The sequence below is a fragment of the Pelobates fuscus genome, chromosome 5 (assembly GCF_036172605.1).
Source record: "Pelobates fuscus isolate aPelFus1 chromosome 5, aPelFus1.pri, whole genome shotgun sequence".
Taxonomy (NCBI): Eukaryota; Metazoa; Chordata; class Amphibia; order Anura; family Pelobatidae; genus Pelobates; species Pelobates fuscus.
Window position 1 is genome coordinate 184,012,030 of NC_086321.1, and position 17,136 is coordinate 184,029,165.

General features: G+C 38.1%; 1 protein-coding gene across 1 annotated transcript in view; it reads right to left on the bottom strand.

The window, feature by feature from the left end:
- The window catches only part of PNP (purine nucleoside phosphorylase), a 44,198-nt gene extending 43,188 nt beyond the window's left edge, over nt 1-1,010 (bottom strand). Inside the window, exon 1 of the mRNA XM_063454817.1 lies at nt 909-1,010. Coding sequence (XP_063310887.1) covers nt 909-934 — 26 coding nt within the window. The 5' untranslated portion in view covers nt 935-1,010. The remainder of the gene's footprint in view (nt 1-908) is intronic.
- Between the last annotated feature and the right edge of the window lie 16,126 nt (nt 1,011-17,136).

The window sequence follows — 17,136 nt, forward strand, 5'->3', positions numbered from 1 at the left end:
CAAAACCTTACAAATGACATTTTCTCTTATATTGTTTAGTCAGTCAGTTCAAAGCATTGCCAAGACATGAAAGGGTTGAAAAAGGATTAATTAAAAAGGCAAGCCTCAGCATGAGATGGAAAGGGGTGGAGGAAAGCATTGACCCTTTGTGTACCGTAGTCAAGAATAGTTACATAAGAGAATGGCTGTCATAAGATTTCAAGACTACAGACTCGCACAAATATGTTTTCACAAAGCGCCACATTTCCATCTTTATTATTTCAGCTGGGTTTTTTTCTGACCTATCTTCAAATTATTTGTTTAGATTTTCTTATATTATTCCTAGTTAATAAACAGGTGTATTAAAGAAAATATTGCTAATTTCCTCAACCCAGATCACTTATCACAGAATAGCACAGAATGTGATCGGTAAATTGCATATGCAGTAGGAATTGATACATTGAATCATTTTTGCTCTGTTCAGAAAAAACATATTCTGTTCTAATCTACCTTCCTACAGTATACAATGTCTCTTTGATTTCACATAAAAAAATAAACTATGTATTAAAACACACATTTTTTTTACCATTGATCCTTAATTCCATAGCATATCATGGAGTCTAGAGCTATTTCTTAATTGCACAAACTATTTTCTCCATTTAAAAAAAATAAAATAAATTGCATTTCAGAAGGAAGGCAATCATTTTATATTTATGCATTTATTTTTATGTTTGCAGCTACAGAGACACAAATTGATTATCCTTTTGCCCATCCCCCTCTTTCCCTGGGTCTTAGTTTCTTTGCCATTTCTTTGCTCATACATTCTCCTCTTTCCCTGGGTCTTCGTTTCAATGCCATTTATTGGTACTGGTAATCTATTTCTTTGCTCGCAAATTATTTCAGCACCCACGCCCAGAGGTTCCCATTACCTGCTGTCCTCTGTAGACTGTGCCATTTCTTGCTTGTCTGGTGATGCTCTGTTGATGCCTGTGCTAGAAACCTTCTGAGTCACTATATTTTCCTTCTGCCATATGATGTCACAAGTGACACATTTGGAGGCATGTCCCCTGTTAACCAATGGGAAGGCTTTCTATTGAAGACACATCTAAAATCCTGAAAGGGGGTGTAACATATTTACTGTTGCTATAGATGCAACATCTTATGTTCACAGGGAAGGAACTGAATGTGTGCTCCAATATTTAAATCAAGCTAAGGAATGAATGTGTGTAGAACTGTATTGATCTACCTACCAAACTATAAGTGTGCAGACATATTTATTGAAAAGCAACAACAAGCCACTGTTAATGGTCACAATTCCTTAGAGTAAAGATTTGTTTTGTAAGGAGCGTTTCATTTATTTTTACAGCTGGTCTTTGTGAAAATAGTTTTATCCTCTTCAGCATTTCTGCACACATCTTGTTCACAGGGTGAGTGTCAATGTAAGAAAAATATATTGACAGTTTCAACTAACCAGAACAAAGGCACACATTTATTGTATGTAGACGCCCCAGGGTATGTCACGTAGGGGAGTGAAACATTTTCTGTGGATTAATTTTACTGCCTCGTTCTTCCACAATTTATTATATTTATATTTTTGTGTTACATTGTACGTGCGTCAATGTAGGAACGTGATTTAGTTAATTATGGACAGAATACCTTGCTAGGAATGCTGTTGTAGTTCTTTTCACTTAATAAATTCATGATTGTCATGCAATGATTACAATATTGCTAGACTTTGAAGTTTGCACTTCAGTTTTATAATGTTCTTTCTTGTAGCTGTAAAGCCTTTGCAAATCAAGAGGAAAATTAGTAAAATGCCTGAAAATAATGCATCATAATAATATTATCCAGTGCGATGTACATTCTAGTGACAATGCTTCATAAACGTGAAGGTGTTTGTCACCATTTTGAAATGTTTATACTGAAGGCCACCATCTTGACTACATTTGCATGATTAGTTCTTCCTGTTAGTTGACTCTGAGAAAGGTAAGGTGACTTAATCAGCTCATGCCATAGTTTTAGACCCAGAAATTAGGTTGACTCTGTATTTAAGCTTTTCTCTACAATCAAAAGATTACTATGTATGTGTATTAAAAATTACATTGTTTTCTATCCTATCACAATACTTATGAATAGTGTTATGAAAAGTGCTAATAAAAAACAAAACAAAAATAAAAACCAAAAACCGCTAACAGACTGGTCACTTAATACCCTTTATTGTTGGGGTTGATCACCTTAAGCCTGGGGTGGGTAGGGCCAATCATTCCAGGCCCAACACCTTCAGGGAACCCACACTGTATTTCACAGATGGTACTATGACTACTATGTGTTTATCACTGGAAAGCCTGTTATCGTTGTGAGACCTGGATCATGCCAAAGGGTGTTGATAGACATTCTTGGGATCTCTTGTCACCAGAGAGAGACAGCTGTTTGCACCAGAAAACACATACCTCCCACATCAGCCACTGGACCACCAAAGTGTGGATACTTTTAAATATTTGATATAATTGCCTTCTTATTTCATGAGCGGTTAGAGTTTCAGTTGTATGTTATCTGTCACAGCAGTTGTTAAGGAAAGCAACTCCCACCATGCTCATTCAAACACTGATATACACATGCACACAGAATGTCTTACAGTTATCCCCTCAGAGGGACACTTCAGGCACTATAATAACTTTATTGGAATAAACATGTTATGGTGCCAGAAGGACCCTGGCACCAGCTTTCCTGAAGGTAAGCCGGCACCAGGGACCTACTGTCACAATAATTACATTCAAATTAAGTTGTTATGGTACCAGGAGTGCCACTTTAAGTGGAAATTCAGTGTGAACTTTAGGCCCCAATGGGAATTTACTCCAAGTAAGCTATGTTTTCAGTTCTGCAATGTTGGCATTTAATGTGAAATTCACTCTCTATACCCAGTGGTTCTCTAAATAAAGGGAGCAGAAAGATAAACCAATACTTTCGTTTTCTAGAAAGATGAGAGTAGGCAAGTAGATCCAAAATCATCCCTGTGGATTATTTCATATAGTGCTGGTCTGTGCCTGTTTAGAATAATAAACTTGTGATTTATAATTATACATAACATTGACTCTTGCAACTTTATCTATATGAGAGAAATACAGGCAACATGTGTTGAGAGAAGGCAGAGGAGACAAATACCAACTGTACTTACTGCCGAGGCACAGAAGCATATTACTGTTACTTTAAACTTGTATGCAATAATTATATTGTGTTGTGTTTTTTTTTTTCCTTGCTTGATGCTGTTTGTATTTCTTCCCTTAAATATGGTGTTTTGAAACTTGTAGTATCTGTGCTATCCAGCCATAAAACAGTTCAAGTATAGAATGTTGAATTCCACTTCCTCCCAAAAGTGGGTGCCACTACCACATTTTCTCATCCAGTGTCATGTAGCAAATAGGCCATATGTTCAGTGTCTCTAAAAAAAAAATCCACCTCCCCTATGATGGAGAATATGTACCCTCACCAGTTTCTGGCTAATAATAAAATGTGTGTGTGTGTGTTGTCTAGCAGGGTTATTCACTAAAGTGAGATTTAAATTGAATTTCAACCTTAAGGCCAAAATAGCCAAACTGGAAAAATTAATCTATGCCGACAGTTCACCGAGTTTGGAATTAAATTCAAAATTCTCTTTGAATTCACTTTGAATTCTCACTTTAGTAAATAGCCATGTTGATGTAAGATAAATACATAACTAACACAAGATAGAACAATAAAAGCAGTATTTGCCTAGTGTGAAGGTTTAACCCCTTAAGGACACATGACATGTGTGACATGTCATGATTCCCTTTTATTCCAGAAGTTTGGTCCTTAAGGGGTTAAATAAGGTTACCAATGGAATTGTCACTTTTCTTTAAAATGCACCATTGAATAAAGCATTGAAAATGTCAGGTCGGGCTAGAGCTCGTCAGGACTTTTAGATCATGGGCCCTTTAATAGCACACCGGACCTGGCCCCTGTTACATCATTGGTTTTCCCCTGCAACCTGCTGGGTGGAAGTGAGTTCAGGCCACTTCCTCCCAGTTTGCTGAGGGCTGTGCAGGGAGGCAGGAGCACGCACACACACAGGAGGAAAGCTTGGAACATCAGACTCTTATCAGCCTTTGCCAGCCAGCTTCCACTGGACCCCATAAAGCCGCCTCTCCTGCACTCGAAAAGGTAAGGAAGCAGAGGGGTGACCAAAACTTACTCTTTGTCCTATAACCTCCTATCCAGTACCTGTAATTTACTCAGTATACCACAATACAAGAAGAACGTGGCTCGATCCTCACTTTTCTACAGAACACCGCAATTATGGAATAACATCATGGACACAATCAAATCCAAATCCAGTCTAAACTCATTTAAGCAATATCTGTCAACATATCTCAATAAAGAATGCACCTGTAATAATGGTCGACTATATTTCTTACCTGTTCTACATTAAATTTATATATGTGTATTTTAAGATTATTTTGTATTTTTAATATTATATTGTAATCAATTGTAACAATGGAATGTTTGTGAGATCAGGACATATTTGAAAATGAGCATAATCTCTATGTATCCTTCCAGGTAAAATATTTAATACAAAAAATATTATTTAATGTGTGTGTCTGTGTGTATGTAGACCTGTGTCTGTGTATATATGTCATAATTGCTTACCTTACTCCCAGGTGCCTACGTGGAGAGACGCCTGACAATTCCGACGCTGGACACTTTGGTTACACTCCTTTTTATGACGCAACGCATATGTATCGATATTATTACTTAAATGATGCAAATTCACTTCATTTCCACCGCCCCTTAATGCTTTAGGGGCATGGATTTAAAGAAAAAAGCGCTTACCTATAAATATAGCGTCTTTCGAGTCTTTTGTACCCTATTGTGGTTCATTATTTATTTATAAAATATTTTATGAGGAAGGATACATTGAGATTTCTCTCGTTTTCAAGTATGTCCTGGGTCCACAAAACATTGCATTCATACAATAAAATACAAAAACAATATTAATAAACAATATATACAAAATTTAACATAGAACAGGCAGGAAATATATAATCAATACCCTGACTGGTGCAATCTGTTTTGAGATATGTAGAGAGGGATCTCTTAAAGGACTTTAGGCTTGGGGAAGTTTTGAAAGTGGGCGTGGGGTTGTTTCATAATTGTGGTGCTCTGTAGGAAAAGGAGGATCAAGCTGCTTTTTTTTGTATTGAGGTGAACTTAAATATCACTATAGTGTCAGGAAAACAAAGCGTTTTTCCTGACACTATAGTGCCCTGAGGGTGCCACCATCTTCAGGGTTCCCCTCCCGTGGCGCTGAAGGGGTTAAAACCCCTTCCTCAGCTTACCTTAATCCAGGTGAACTCTCCTCCCCCGCCGACGTCAGCTCCTGAGTGGAGCGGAATGCGCAAGTGCCACGCGCGCATTCAAACTGTCTATAGGAAAGCATTTCTAAATGCTTTCCTATGGACGTTCTGCACGTTGGATGCAAATTTCGCATCCAGCGTCGCAGATGCACCTCTAGCGGCTGTCAGGAAGACAGCCACTAGAGGTTGGATTAACCCCTATTGTAAACATAGCAGTTTCTCTGAAACTACTATGTTGACAGCTGAAGGGTTAAAACCTGAGGGACCTGGCACCCAGACCACTTAATTGAGCTGTGTGTCCCTTTAATAAAGTGCTGGTACTGGATCGCAGGTTATAGGAGGTAGGAACAGCCAGGGTGAGCACTCTGCTCAGGTAGGGTAGGAGCATCCCAGAAAAGCTCTCAAACACAAGGCTGGAAAGATAAAGGCTGCGTCTGGATTCCAGCGACAGCCAGTTTAGTTCTTTTAGCATGTCACAATAGTGGGTCCTGTAATTACATTGTAGCACAAATCAGCAGAACGAATTATACAATGTATTAAGTTTATTAAGGTGGGCTTGTGGTGCAAGTGCCTATACTACATCCCCATAATCAATGATTGGCATCAGCATTTGCTGTACAATCTTTTCCTTTACTGTAGGGCTTAGGCAGGATTTGTTTCTGTACAGGGCACCTAGTTTTGGAAAAAGTGTAGATTCAAGTTTTTCTATGTGGAGGCCAAAATATAGATTGGGGCCTAACAACATACCCAATATTTGATTTTGTTTTGATGCATAGATGGGAATTTTGTAATTTGTGTAATTTAGGTACTGTTCCAAAGATCATTGTGACAGTTTTGTCAGCGTTTAGGAAAAGTTTGTTTTTTGCGATCCACTTTTCTACCTCTGTAAACTAGTCTTGGAGCACAGCCTCAAGCTGCGGTAGATTGGATTTGCTTGCATAGATTACTGTGTCGTCTGCGTACATGTGTACATTTGAGGATTTGCAGACATTAGGCAGATAATTTATAAATAATGTGAATAGTAGGGGTCTGAGAAAGGAACCTTCGGGAACACCACACGTGACCGGGAGAGGGAGAGAGTCGCTGTCAAAAATGGACACATATTGTGATCGATCCGATACATATGATCGAAACCATGTTAGCGGACGATCACCAATACCTGAGTTTTTTTAGTTTGTGCAATAGAATGTCATGGTCTACTGTGTCAAAGGCCTTTGCAAAATCAAGGAAAATTGCTCCAGTTAGGTCTCCTTGTTCCATGCCAGTTTGGATATCATTGCAAACTTTTAATAGGGCAGTTATAGTGGAGTGATTCGGGCAAAAACATGATTGATCAGGGTTCAGATAGTTAGATTGTTGGTAATACTCACATAGTTGCGTATGGACGCATTTTTCTAAGATTTTTGACAATACTGGGAGCAATGGTATTGGGCGATAGTTAGAAACCAAAGTAGTGTCACCACTTTTATGGATAGGCACTACTCTGGCAGTCTTCCAAAGTTTGGGTATGTATCCAGACACCAAGGATTCTTTAATTAGGGTTGTGACAGGTTTAGCAATTGCTGGCGCACTGAGCTTCAACATCATTGCTGGGATTTGATCAGGTCCAGATTGTTTTTTTCATTTTTTAGATTATTAAGGTGTTTCTTAATGACACTAATAGGTACAGGTCTAAAATTGATCTCTAAAATTGGGTCTTTGCAAATTTAGTGGGGCCTGATCCACATTTGTAGTTTCAGGATGTGTGTCATTTATTAGCTTGTCAATCAGGCATTTGCTACTTCTAAGGGAAGTTGCAGGATTTGGTTGTTAAAGGCATTTGCTACTTCTAAGGGAAGTTGCAGGATTTGGTTGTCCACTTTGACAGTGGAGAGCTGGAAGTGGATTGGGGAAGTTTGTAAGTTATTTATGATGTTATTGTTCAGATTTTCACAAAAAATATTGGGCCTTGTTTGTTTAGTGCATATATTTTGCCATTGTCTATATACACAGTGATCGTTAATAGAGCCAGTACGCTTGAGCTTTGACCACAATGAGTCTGAAACTGGTACATGTGAAAAGGGTCAGCTGTGATCCAATTCATATGTGCCCCTTTTACTCTCCCCTTAAGCAGCAGGGCATGCAAATTCCAAAGTTGTAGGAGTTCGTACTGAAAGAATTTAACTGCACAGTCTAGATCTGGGATTAGGTTTAATCTGTGCCATGGGAGGTTCTTGATGTCATTTACAAAGGATTCAAGATTACATTTTTTGAAGGACCTAGTGATTTTAACCTTGGGAGATGATTTAGTTGCCTTTATTTTGCGCATGCAGTACACTAAGCAGTGGTCACTGAAACTGTTAGGGAAAACACCTGCGTCCTGGATTCTATCAGGAGAAGTGGAGAGAATCCAATCAAGCAGGGTATGGTTATGGCTTTTAATGTTTATGCGAGTTGGGGAGGAGATTAATTGCATTAGCTGCAAAGTCTTAAACAGCGAGCAAGAACTATTATTTTTAGGATTCAGCCAATCAATATTGAAATCAACAAAGACCGACAGTTCACTTTTTGGGGTTTGAGCTATGTTTTTTTTTTTACTAAGGAGATGGGCTATGTCAGAAAGGGTATGCACAGTGGATCTAGGTGGGCGGTAAATTCCTGTGATTGTGCCAGAAAGGAAATCAAAGGTGGCAGGAGAGCTAAGGTTTTGTAAGGCGGTGAACTTTATGGAATTGTCCACATAAATGACTATGCCGCCTCCTCTTTTTGCTCTGTCATTTCAGACAGGAGGCCGGCTTCTACACTCCTCCATGAATTTGTGGCAAACGTCCAGGGCAAGAAACGTTGGTCACAAGCCTCTTGACCACTAGGAATAGGTAAAGGGACACTATAGTCACCAGAACAATTATATTATATTATACTCACCAGAACAACTACAGCTTAATGTAGTTGTTCTGGTGAGTATAATAGTTCCCTTCAGGCTTTTTTTATGCAACTCTCTCTGCCTTTTTTTAGAGAAAAGGCAGTGTTTACATTGCCCCTAGGGACACCTCCAAGTGGCCACTCCTTAGATGGCCACTGGAGCTCCTTCCTGGGTCTGTGCTGCCGTAAAAGCAGGCCTGGCGTTCAGCGTTGATTCCATGCATCTCTGTGAGGAGGTTCTGATTGACCCTGTGCTGATTTTAGAAAATCCAATGCTTTCCCTATGGGCCGATGCAAGGATTTTTGGGTACACAGGCAAAGATGCCTTTTGCTGCCCACCCTCCATTCCCCCCCCAAAAAATGCTTCTTCACCTGTGTGTCACTTAACCCCTCTCTTCAATTTCTTACCCTCTTTTGTATTTATTATCCTCTCTTTTGATGATGAAGGGGCGGGGCCAGCACCAGCTGGAAATAAGGTGAGTTTTAAACTTTTATAGGGGGGGGCGAAGCCACCTAAATGGTGGGTTAAACACTATAGGGTCAGGATTACATGTTTGTGTTCCTGACCCCATAGTGTTCCTCTAAGTAAAGGCATTTTGCATGATTTTTGTTCAGGTTATATGTAGTTTATTACAAAGAAGAAAGGGTCATGGAGATAATTTTTCAATTGAAGCATACACTTACACTTGGACTTACAGGTACTGTCAAACACACATACACACTAACAGGGCCGATGCAAGGATTTTTGGGTACACAGGCAAAGATGCATTTTGCTGCCCACCCTCCATTCCCCCCCAAACAATGCTTTTTCACCTGTGTGTCACTTAACACCTCTATTCAATTTCTTACCCTCTTTTGTATTTATTATCCTCTTTTGAATGTCATACCCTTTGTGCTGCCTTATAGTAGCGCTGGCCCTAATTGCGCCCAATAACACACAGGACATTTCAGTGTTTGAGGCTTTGTGACCTTTCTGTCAGCTTGAACAAGTCAGACTAGATTCTTCTGGCCTCTCTCATTAACAAGTTGCTTTCACCTACAGAAATCCTGCTTATTTTGAAAATGTACTATTTTATATAAACTCTACAGACAATTCCAGGAGGTCAGCTATTCACGATATCTCATGAAACCACATTTTTACCGGACATTCACACTGCTGCTGTCTAAAGTCACTTCTCAATGCTTCTTCTTAATTCTAAGCAACCTCAACTCTTGACCATGTCTGGATGTGTAATATATTGCTTTGTACACACATTATCCACGGTGTCTATATGCAATCCATAATATTGTTACAATATGAAATGCATCCTTATTCGAGTGTCTATAGGACAACCATATTGTGCTCTTTGATGAGCTAATAGCTGAACAAACGTTTAGACCCCTGTTGATTTATCAATATACAATGCCCACGGAAGTCACTGTACATCAAGAAAGGTAGAAGGGTCGCAAGATGTTTGTACACTGAGAATAATGGAAGATGATTTATGTGCATTTTAGCAGCAGTGTCTGCAACAAGAAGGTGAATCACCGCTTTCTTATCGATTGTCTTATCTTAACTTTAAGTGCAATCTGCATTCTTTAAGAACAAACCTACCTATGGGTGGGAATAGAAGATCTTTTAGATAAAAAGAAGGTGGATAATAAAATACTGAAGAATGGAAGAGGAAAAAACTATTCGCCAAAAATGAGTGAGAAAAAAAAAAGAGTGATAGTATGTCGCAAGCTGCCCAGGCTTCAGGAAGCCCCGTGAGGGGGAGCAGAAAATACCTATATATAAAACACATTGCATTTAAAAGTTGATTAAATGCTGATGCATATCGAACTAAACTTTACTTTCCCATTAAATCTGTTTGGCTACATGTTGGTATCGAATCCCAGTTTCAGATAACATAAAACAACATAAAATACACTCTTCCCTTTTCCATGAAAATGGTTAGAATGTTTGTTAATGAGTTACATATTTTGATTTATAAGAGACAAAGTGTAATCTAAACTTTAGATTACACTTTGTCTCTTATAAATCAAAATATAAGTGTACAAAGTTAAGAATACATGACAACAAATTTGTACTTAGGTTAATAGTTTACATTCTAAGCTATTAACCTAAGTATGTGCAAATGTGCTACACGTTGCTGTGTATTCTTAACTTTGTACACTTACTAGCCCCAATATGATAATAGATGTATCATAGTTGTATGGCTCTATGCATATTGCTGACATTGGGCTTGATGGTGTTATGTCTCAGTAGCTAGTGTGCACTTTTTTTTTATCATCCTGATGTGTGGGATGTACTGTTTGAACTTGCTACATTCAACTATATTATTGTACCTTTTTTTTCTTCTAGAAATCTTTTGCATAAACAAAGATTATCAATACATATATTGCTATAATATTCTTCAAGATTACACTTTAGCACTCAAACAAGCTCTTTTGTAATACAGGGTGGGCCAAAATTCATAGTAGGATTTCACAGGTAAATAACTTATTAGTTAGTAGTTAAAGGGACACACCAGGCACCAAAACAGCGTCATCTAAATGCTGGAAAAGGTAAGTTTCTTTCCAAGCCAGTTTAGTGAATGGGGAGTCGGTGAATGACTAAGAACTTAGCTGACCGGCGGCACTCAGTGCTTCCTGTATCCGCCAGGGGGGAGTGGACATCGTCGCTGCAGGTAACTTTGGAGTTAAACTGTTCGAAAATCCTTGCGGTAAGAGTGCCTCTGGGGGCCTCCTGGCACTACAACAACTTAATTTAGTTGTTGTTTTTGGTGCCTGGAGTGACCCTATAAATTGTTTTGTTGCAGGTTCATAATATATATTGGCAGAATCTTCATGGGTAATTTCACGAAGGAACAACAAATTAACAAGAGAAAACAATCAACTAATCATGTCTGACAAAGCTAATTTTCATTTAAATGAAAATGTTGTTTCTGGGGTAGATAAAATCCATGGATAATTTCATCCTTCTAAATACACCGTCTGGTGCAGGGTGATCTCGCAAGATGTTATCGGGCAGAAATTCAAGTGCTAGAGCCTCAAACATTAACTAATGATATAAACAATGCAATTGAATTAGCCTGACTTTGAGAGGAGGCAAATGAAGCTCATTTAAAAGATGTCATCTTCCGTACCTAGTCAAACAACTCTCCATACGTTAAGTATTCATTGTATGTAATATCATTGAAATTTGTTCTTTAATAAAAAAAGTTGTAAAAAAAACAGATAACATTCGTATCTTGTAATACCTTTTTTTATTGGACTAACATAATTTTTTAATGACAAGCTTTCGGGAGAACCTCTACTATTAAAAAAAAGTCCTTAAGCACTACTCTAAATTTTGGCACTCCCTGTATCTTTTCAATTTTCCATTGTTTCACAGTACACAGACATATTACTTTAATCCTGTGTTTTACAATGTAAAGTATTGCTTAATGTGCACACCTTTTGTCTACTATTCCCTGTCGTAATAATACGACACAACCATTTGTGCCATTTGTGAATAGAAGATGGAATGCTCTAGCCAATACAATATAAAAAGGGGTTTTGAACAACACAGCGTTTCAGCTCATTTTAAAAGATACCACAAACAAGATCCAAGTGGCTTAACATTTCTAGGGATTCAGATAGTTAAAAAATCTTGGAGAGGTGGCGATTATATCACAGACATTGGGAAGGAAGAAATGAAATGGGTGCATAAATTAGGCACCTTAGAGCCCAATGGACTTAACATAGAATTTGATTTATATAATTTCTTATGATGAGCCTTTTCTGTCTGGTACTATTTTAATGCTTCTTCTGTTTTTTAATAGATTTTTATATTTTATTTTTTATTTTTATTTTTTTTGGTCTATATTATCATGGTTTGTTTGTTTGATAATCCTCTATTAAGTAACATCTATATCTCTTTCTCTTTTTATCCCTCTTAAAGTAGGATATTTTTATCTGTATATGTATATTTGAACCCATTATTGTCTTTTTGATTCAATAATATTATCAGATTATAGTTCATATAGTGGACGTTTTTTGCATTAAGAGACTTTTGCAAATAGAGACATTTAGGCGATATGCCCTTGAGCTCACGGACTTGTTCTTACCATTGGGACTAATTATGTGCATTCAAAAAGAAACCACGCCCACAGTGATGGGTATATTATGAGAGTGACGGCAACCACCTGAACGTGATCTGAGGAAGCCGCCAAGGCGAAACGCGTCATCACGTTTTTTCGGACGCTCGACGTCAGTACGTGCTACAAGCACCTCCCATTCCCGGAAGCATCCTAACCTGAGAGACCGCAAGTGCATGCCGCGAGTCCTAAGCGTATGGAGACCTATCGAAGCTTTCCAGGGAGAGGGGTGATATATTTTACATTGTTTTGAATCAATAAAAGGATTTCTTTGATTCTGGTGCCGTCCTGCTTGTTTTAAAGCACACCATCCGACCTCTACAGAATCCTACAGAAAGGATTTCAAAGCATCATAAGCTAGAGCAGACTTTCTTCTGCTCTATCATTGTGAGTTGCCAATTTATTTGTTATTCCAATTTATATTCATTATATGGATTTACACTATATTGTTTTTTTATTCCCTTTATTTATATGTGGAGCGTTTTAAAAATTACTCCTGCATCTGCAGCTGTTTCAATATTGTGAGGAGTAAGTTGTTCATTTGGTTATATTTCACCAAAGCACAAAATCACTTTATATTAACGTTGGAATTAATACATTTTGCACTTTAAGTATATAACCTATTGCATTTTGCACTTTATTCATTATCCTTCTATTAAATTTATGCACAGACTGATTCTAAAATTGTTAAATTAGCACTTAAAGGCACAGCGCACTTTTTTTTTTTTTTTTGCACATGCTCTAGCCAATCACAAAATCTTTGCTGCTGTTAATCAGTGCTTGATATCCCCAGAGTTAAAGGGTCATGTTAACAACAGCCACCAGCTTTTCAGTCTGAACACGTTCCTTTATTTTAAGGAGGTCAGTTTCTGTGTGAAGAGTTCCTTTTGAAACATGACAATACACTAAAAGTAAAAACAAAAACAAAAAACTTAAAATCCACAGCAGGTTTAATCAGCACAAAACAAAAAGTAACAAACATGGGGAAAGGTCCCACCAAACACCTAACGCGTTTTGGAACTTCAGGTTCTTGGGCATGGGGCAGGAGCGAATACACTAGGAGTACCCTGGTAATCTACCACTTGAAAAAACAACCCTTTACTTTAATACTTTGTTTTAAGTTACAATTTTGTAGACAGATAACTTGTTTGACTTGTATGGCAAGTCATGTATTTTCAAATGTATGCCTAATTAAGTGACAGGGAAAAGGAAAGACGTTGCAAATATGTGTTGAGACTGCTAATTTACCTGATTTTAAAGGAGTAGGTTTAGATGGTGGCAATTTGATCTTTGGTCAACAGACAACTATGTTGCACAATGTATAAAATGGTAAGTTTAAATAGTATGGTCACTGCGTCAATGTGTTAATACTAAGGAGAGATAGAAATGCTCTGAAGTGATAAGTATTCTCAGGAATTAGCCAGATGAATGTCATTTGTCAATTCTAGAAAGGCGATTTCCATTTAAACTTTTAGGCAAAATGCACATTGCCAATGGTGGATGTTATAATAAGAGAAAAAGGTTAGTATGTGAGAGTAAACTAGGTGCTTAACCCCTTAAGGACAGATCCAAATGTACACGTTGTGAACAAAACAAAACGTAAACAAAACCTGGCATGTGCGCTATATGTCTGTCCAACCGTAATTCACCTCTTTCATATTAAATGCACCCACCCTTATTATATATAATTTTTTCAGGGGAAACAGGGCTTTCATTTAATATCAAATATTTAGCTATGAAACATAATTTAATATGAAAAAAATTGGAGAAAATAAGAAATCTTATTTATTTAGTTCTACATGACATTTTAACTGTCAATGTCATAATACTGTTAGATTTTACTGCAATAAAATACACATATTTGTATTCAGCAAAGTCTCACGTGTAAAACAGAACCCCGTATGTACAGGTTTTATGGTGTTTTGGGAAGTTACTCACCTTCTATGAGGACCACCCCTTCCAGCATAAAAGGATTAAAAACCCTTTTAACACTTATCCTTAATTCTAGCTCCAAGGTCACTTGGTGCTACTTCAGTCTCCTCCTCCAGCGACCTCACGTTGATCGAGGACCCTGTGCCCATAGGAAAGCATTGAATTAATACTTGCTTATAAGATTTTGAAGACACTGCACATTCTCATGTAAACGTCCAACATTGTTTCATGGCGTTAAACTCCATGAGAATCCAGGAAGTAAATCTAGTGGCTGTCGTGCATTACATTACAGGGTTAAGGGGACAGGGGTATTTCACCCACACCACTTCAATGAGACGAATGGTCTGGTTGGCTATAGTGTTACTTTAAATATTTGTGTTCGAATGGGAGGAAAGGTTGAATTTACAAAGTTCTATTCATTAATGTAAAAATTCAAGGTGAATTTCAAATATAAGGCCAGAATAGCCAAAGTTTGGCAACTTTGAAATTCACATTTAATTTACTTTAAATTCTAACTTTAGTGAATAACTGACAAAGTTAAACAGTTGAGAAAAGGACTGGATCAAAGAGCACAGATAGGTTGATTGGTGAAAATGAGAGTAAGAGAAACACTTTCAAAAAAGTGTAAAGATTAAAAGGCACATTTGTTTATATGCTTGAAAGTGCAATTTCTCTTTTTTATCTCTGGAGCTAATAAAAACATATATTTTGCTTATCTGAAAATGATCTTTCTTTCCAACGTTACTCTCTATACTTATAAGCTAAAGCAAAGTCCATTTAAAAATGTCTTATATGTGATAAGCTAGCGCATATTATGTGCATTATTTTCACATATAAATTTGTATCCTGGAGCAATGTTCCTTGATATCTGTAAATGCCTTCCTGGAATTAGAAGAAACATAAACTACCGCTTACCAGTTGTGCAATATCACTTGTATTGGGGATGTCAAATAAGCCATCTGGGCTGGAAAAAAAACTATGCATAATATTGAGCAAATTACCCTGTAACACTCTTCTTGTGAGTGAAGTTTCATATAGAAATGGAGCCAGAAATGTGCAGTATGTTTATTCATCACCACCTCCAGATCACATACCATCGGCAACTCCGGCCTTATAAGGGGACAATCTATCTGTCCTAAAAATAAAAAATAACATATGACCAAAACTTCCTTATCAGATGTGTTACTTCTTCAATGGAAAAACTTATCTTCCTCAGACAGTACATTTTACCTATATAAGCTAGGATGCACATTGCACAGTATTTCTTTTCTCAGATCCCACCAGGTGGCTCACATCCTATGTGGATTAACAAGCTGTTGTACTTTATTGTGTAGTGCTATATTCCTCCTAGTTTTCACCACCAGTAATCAAATTCCAAATAACATTTATTCTGTACATTTTTTTTTAAGACATACATTTAAATAAAATTAATAATTAGAATAGTCCACTCTAAAGCATTAATCCCTTTGATTACACCACATTTTCTAGCCATTCACTTATTTAAAATGATCATTCTTGTAAACCAGTCACTGACAGGTACTCACAAACCATGGGAGGGGGCCTCAAGTCCTAGTACAAAGTAGGTATTGCACAATTGCCACTCTGTGCATCTTCTTCTAATTCCAGAAAGGACATTTACAGATAGAAGGGAACTTTGATTCAGGATATGATCAGTAAATGATGCAATGTATATGAGCTAACTCTTCACATGTAAATGAAGATTGAAAGAGGTGAAGTGGCAACAGTGGCGTACACACAACCCATGGGGCCCCGGTGCGAAAACTGATCTGTGGGCCCCCCCCCCCCCGCGCTTACTCTGCGCGGGCTGGGGGCGCAACACATGGCGGCGGGCACCTGGTCGTTTGTACGCCAGTGCATGCATAAACACATACACTTAAAGGACCACTACAGACACCCAGATCAAATCAGCTCAATGAAGTGTTCTGGGTGCCAGGTCTCTCTAGTTTTAACCCTGCAGCTGAAAACATAGCAGTGGCTCATTGACAGCCGCTAGAGGATTTTCTGCGATTTTCACAGTGAGAAGACGCTGAACGTCCATAGGAAATGCTTTCCTATGGGCGGTTTGAATGCGCACGTGGCTCTTGCCACGCATGTGCATTCGGAGCTGAGAGGCGGATCGGGACGGAGAGATCCCCAGCGCCAAGGGAGCCCGGCGCTGGAGAAAGGTAAGTACTTTAGACACACACAAACACACGCACTCTCATGAACAGACGCACACATTTACTGACAGACACACACTCAGTGACAGACGCACACAAACATACTCAGTAACAGACACACACACTAACACACACACACTCTAACACTAACACACACACTAACACAATCACTCACACTAACACACTCACTCACACTAACACACTTACTAACACTAACACACTCACTAACACTAACACACTCACTAACACTAACACACTCACTAACACTAACACACTCACACTCACTAACACACACACACTAACACAAACTAACACTAACACACACACACACACTAACACTAACACAAACTAACACTAACACTAACACAAACTAACACTAACACACACTAACACACTCACTAATACACTCACTAACACACTCACTAACACTAACACACTCACTAACACTCTCACTAACACTAACACACTCACTAACACTAACACACTCACTAACACTAACACACTCACTAACACTAACACACTAACACTAACACACTCACTAACACACTCACTAACACTAACACACTCACTAACACAATCACTCACACTAACACACTCACTAACACACTCACTCTAACACACTCACTAACACACACTAACACACTCACTCAC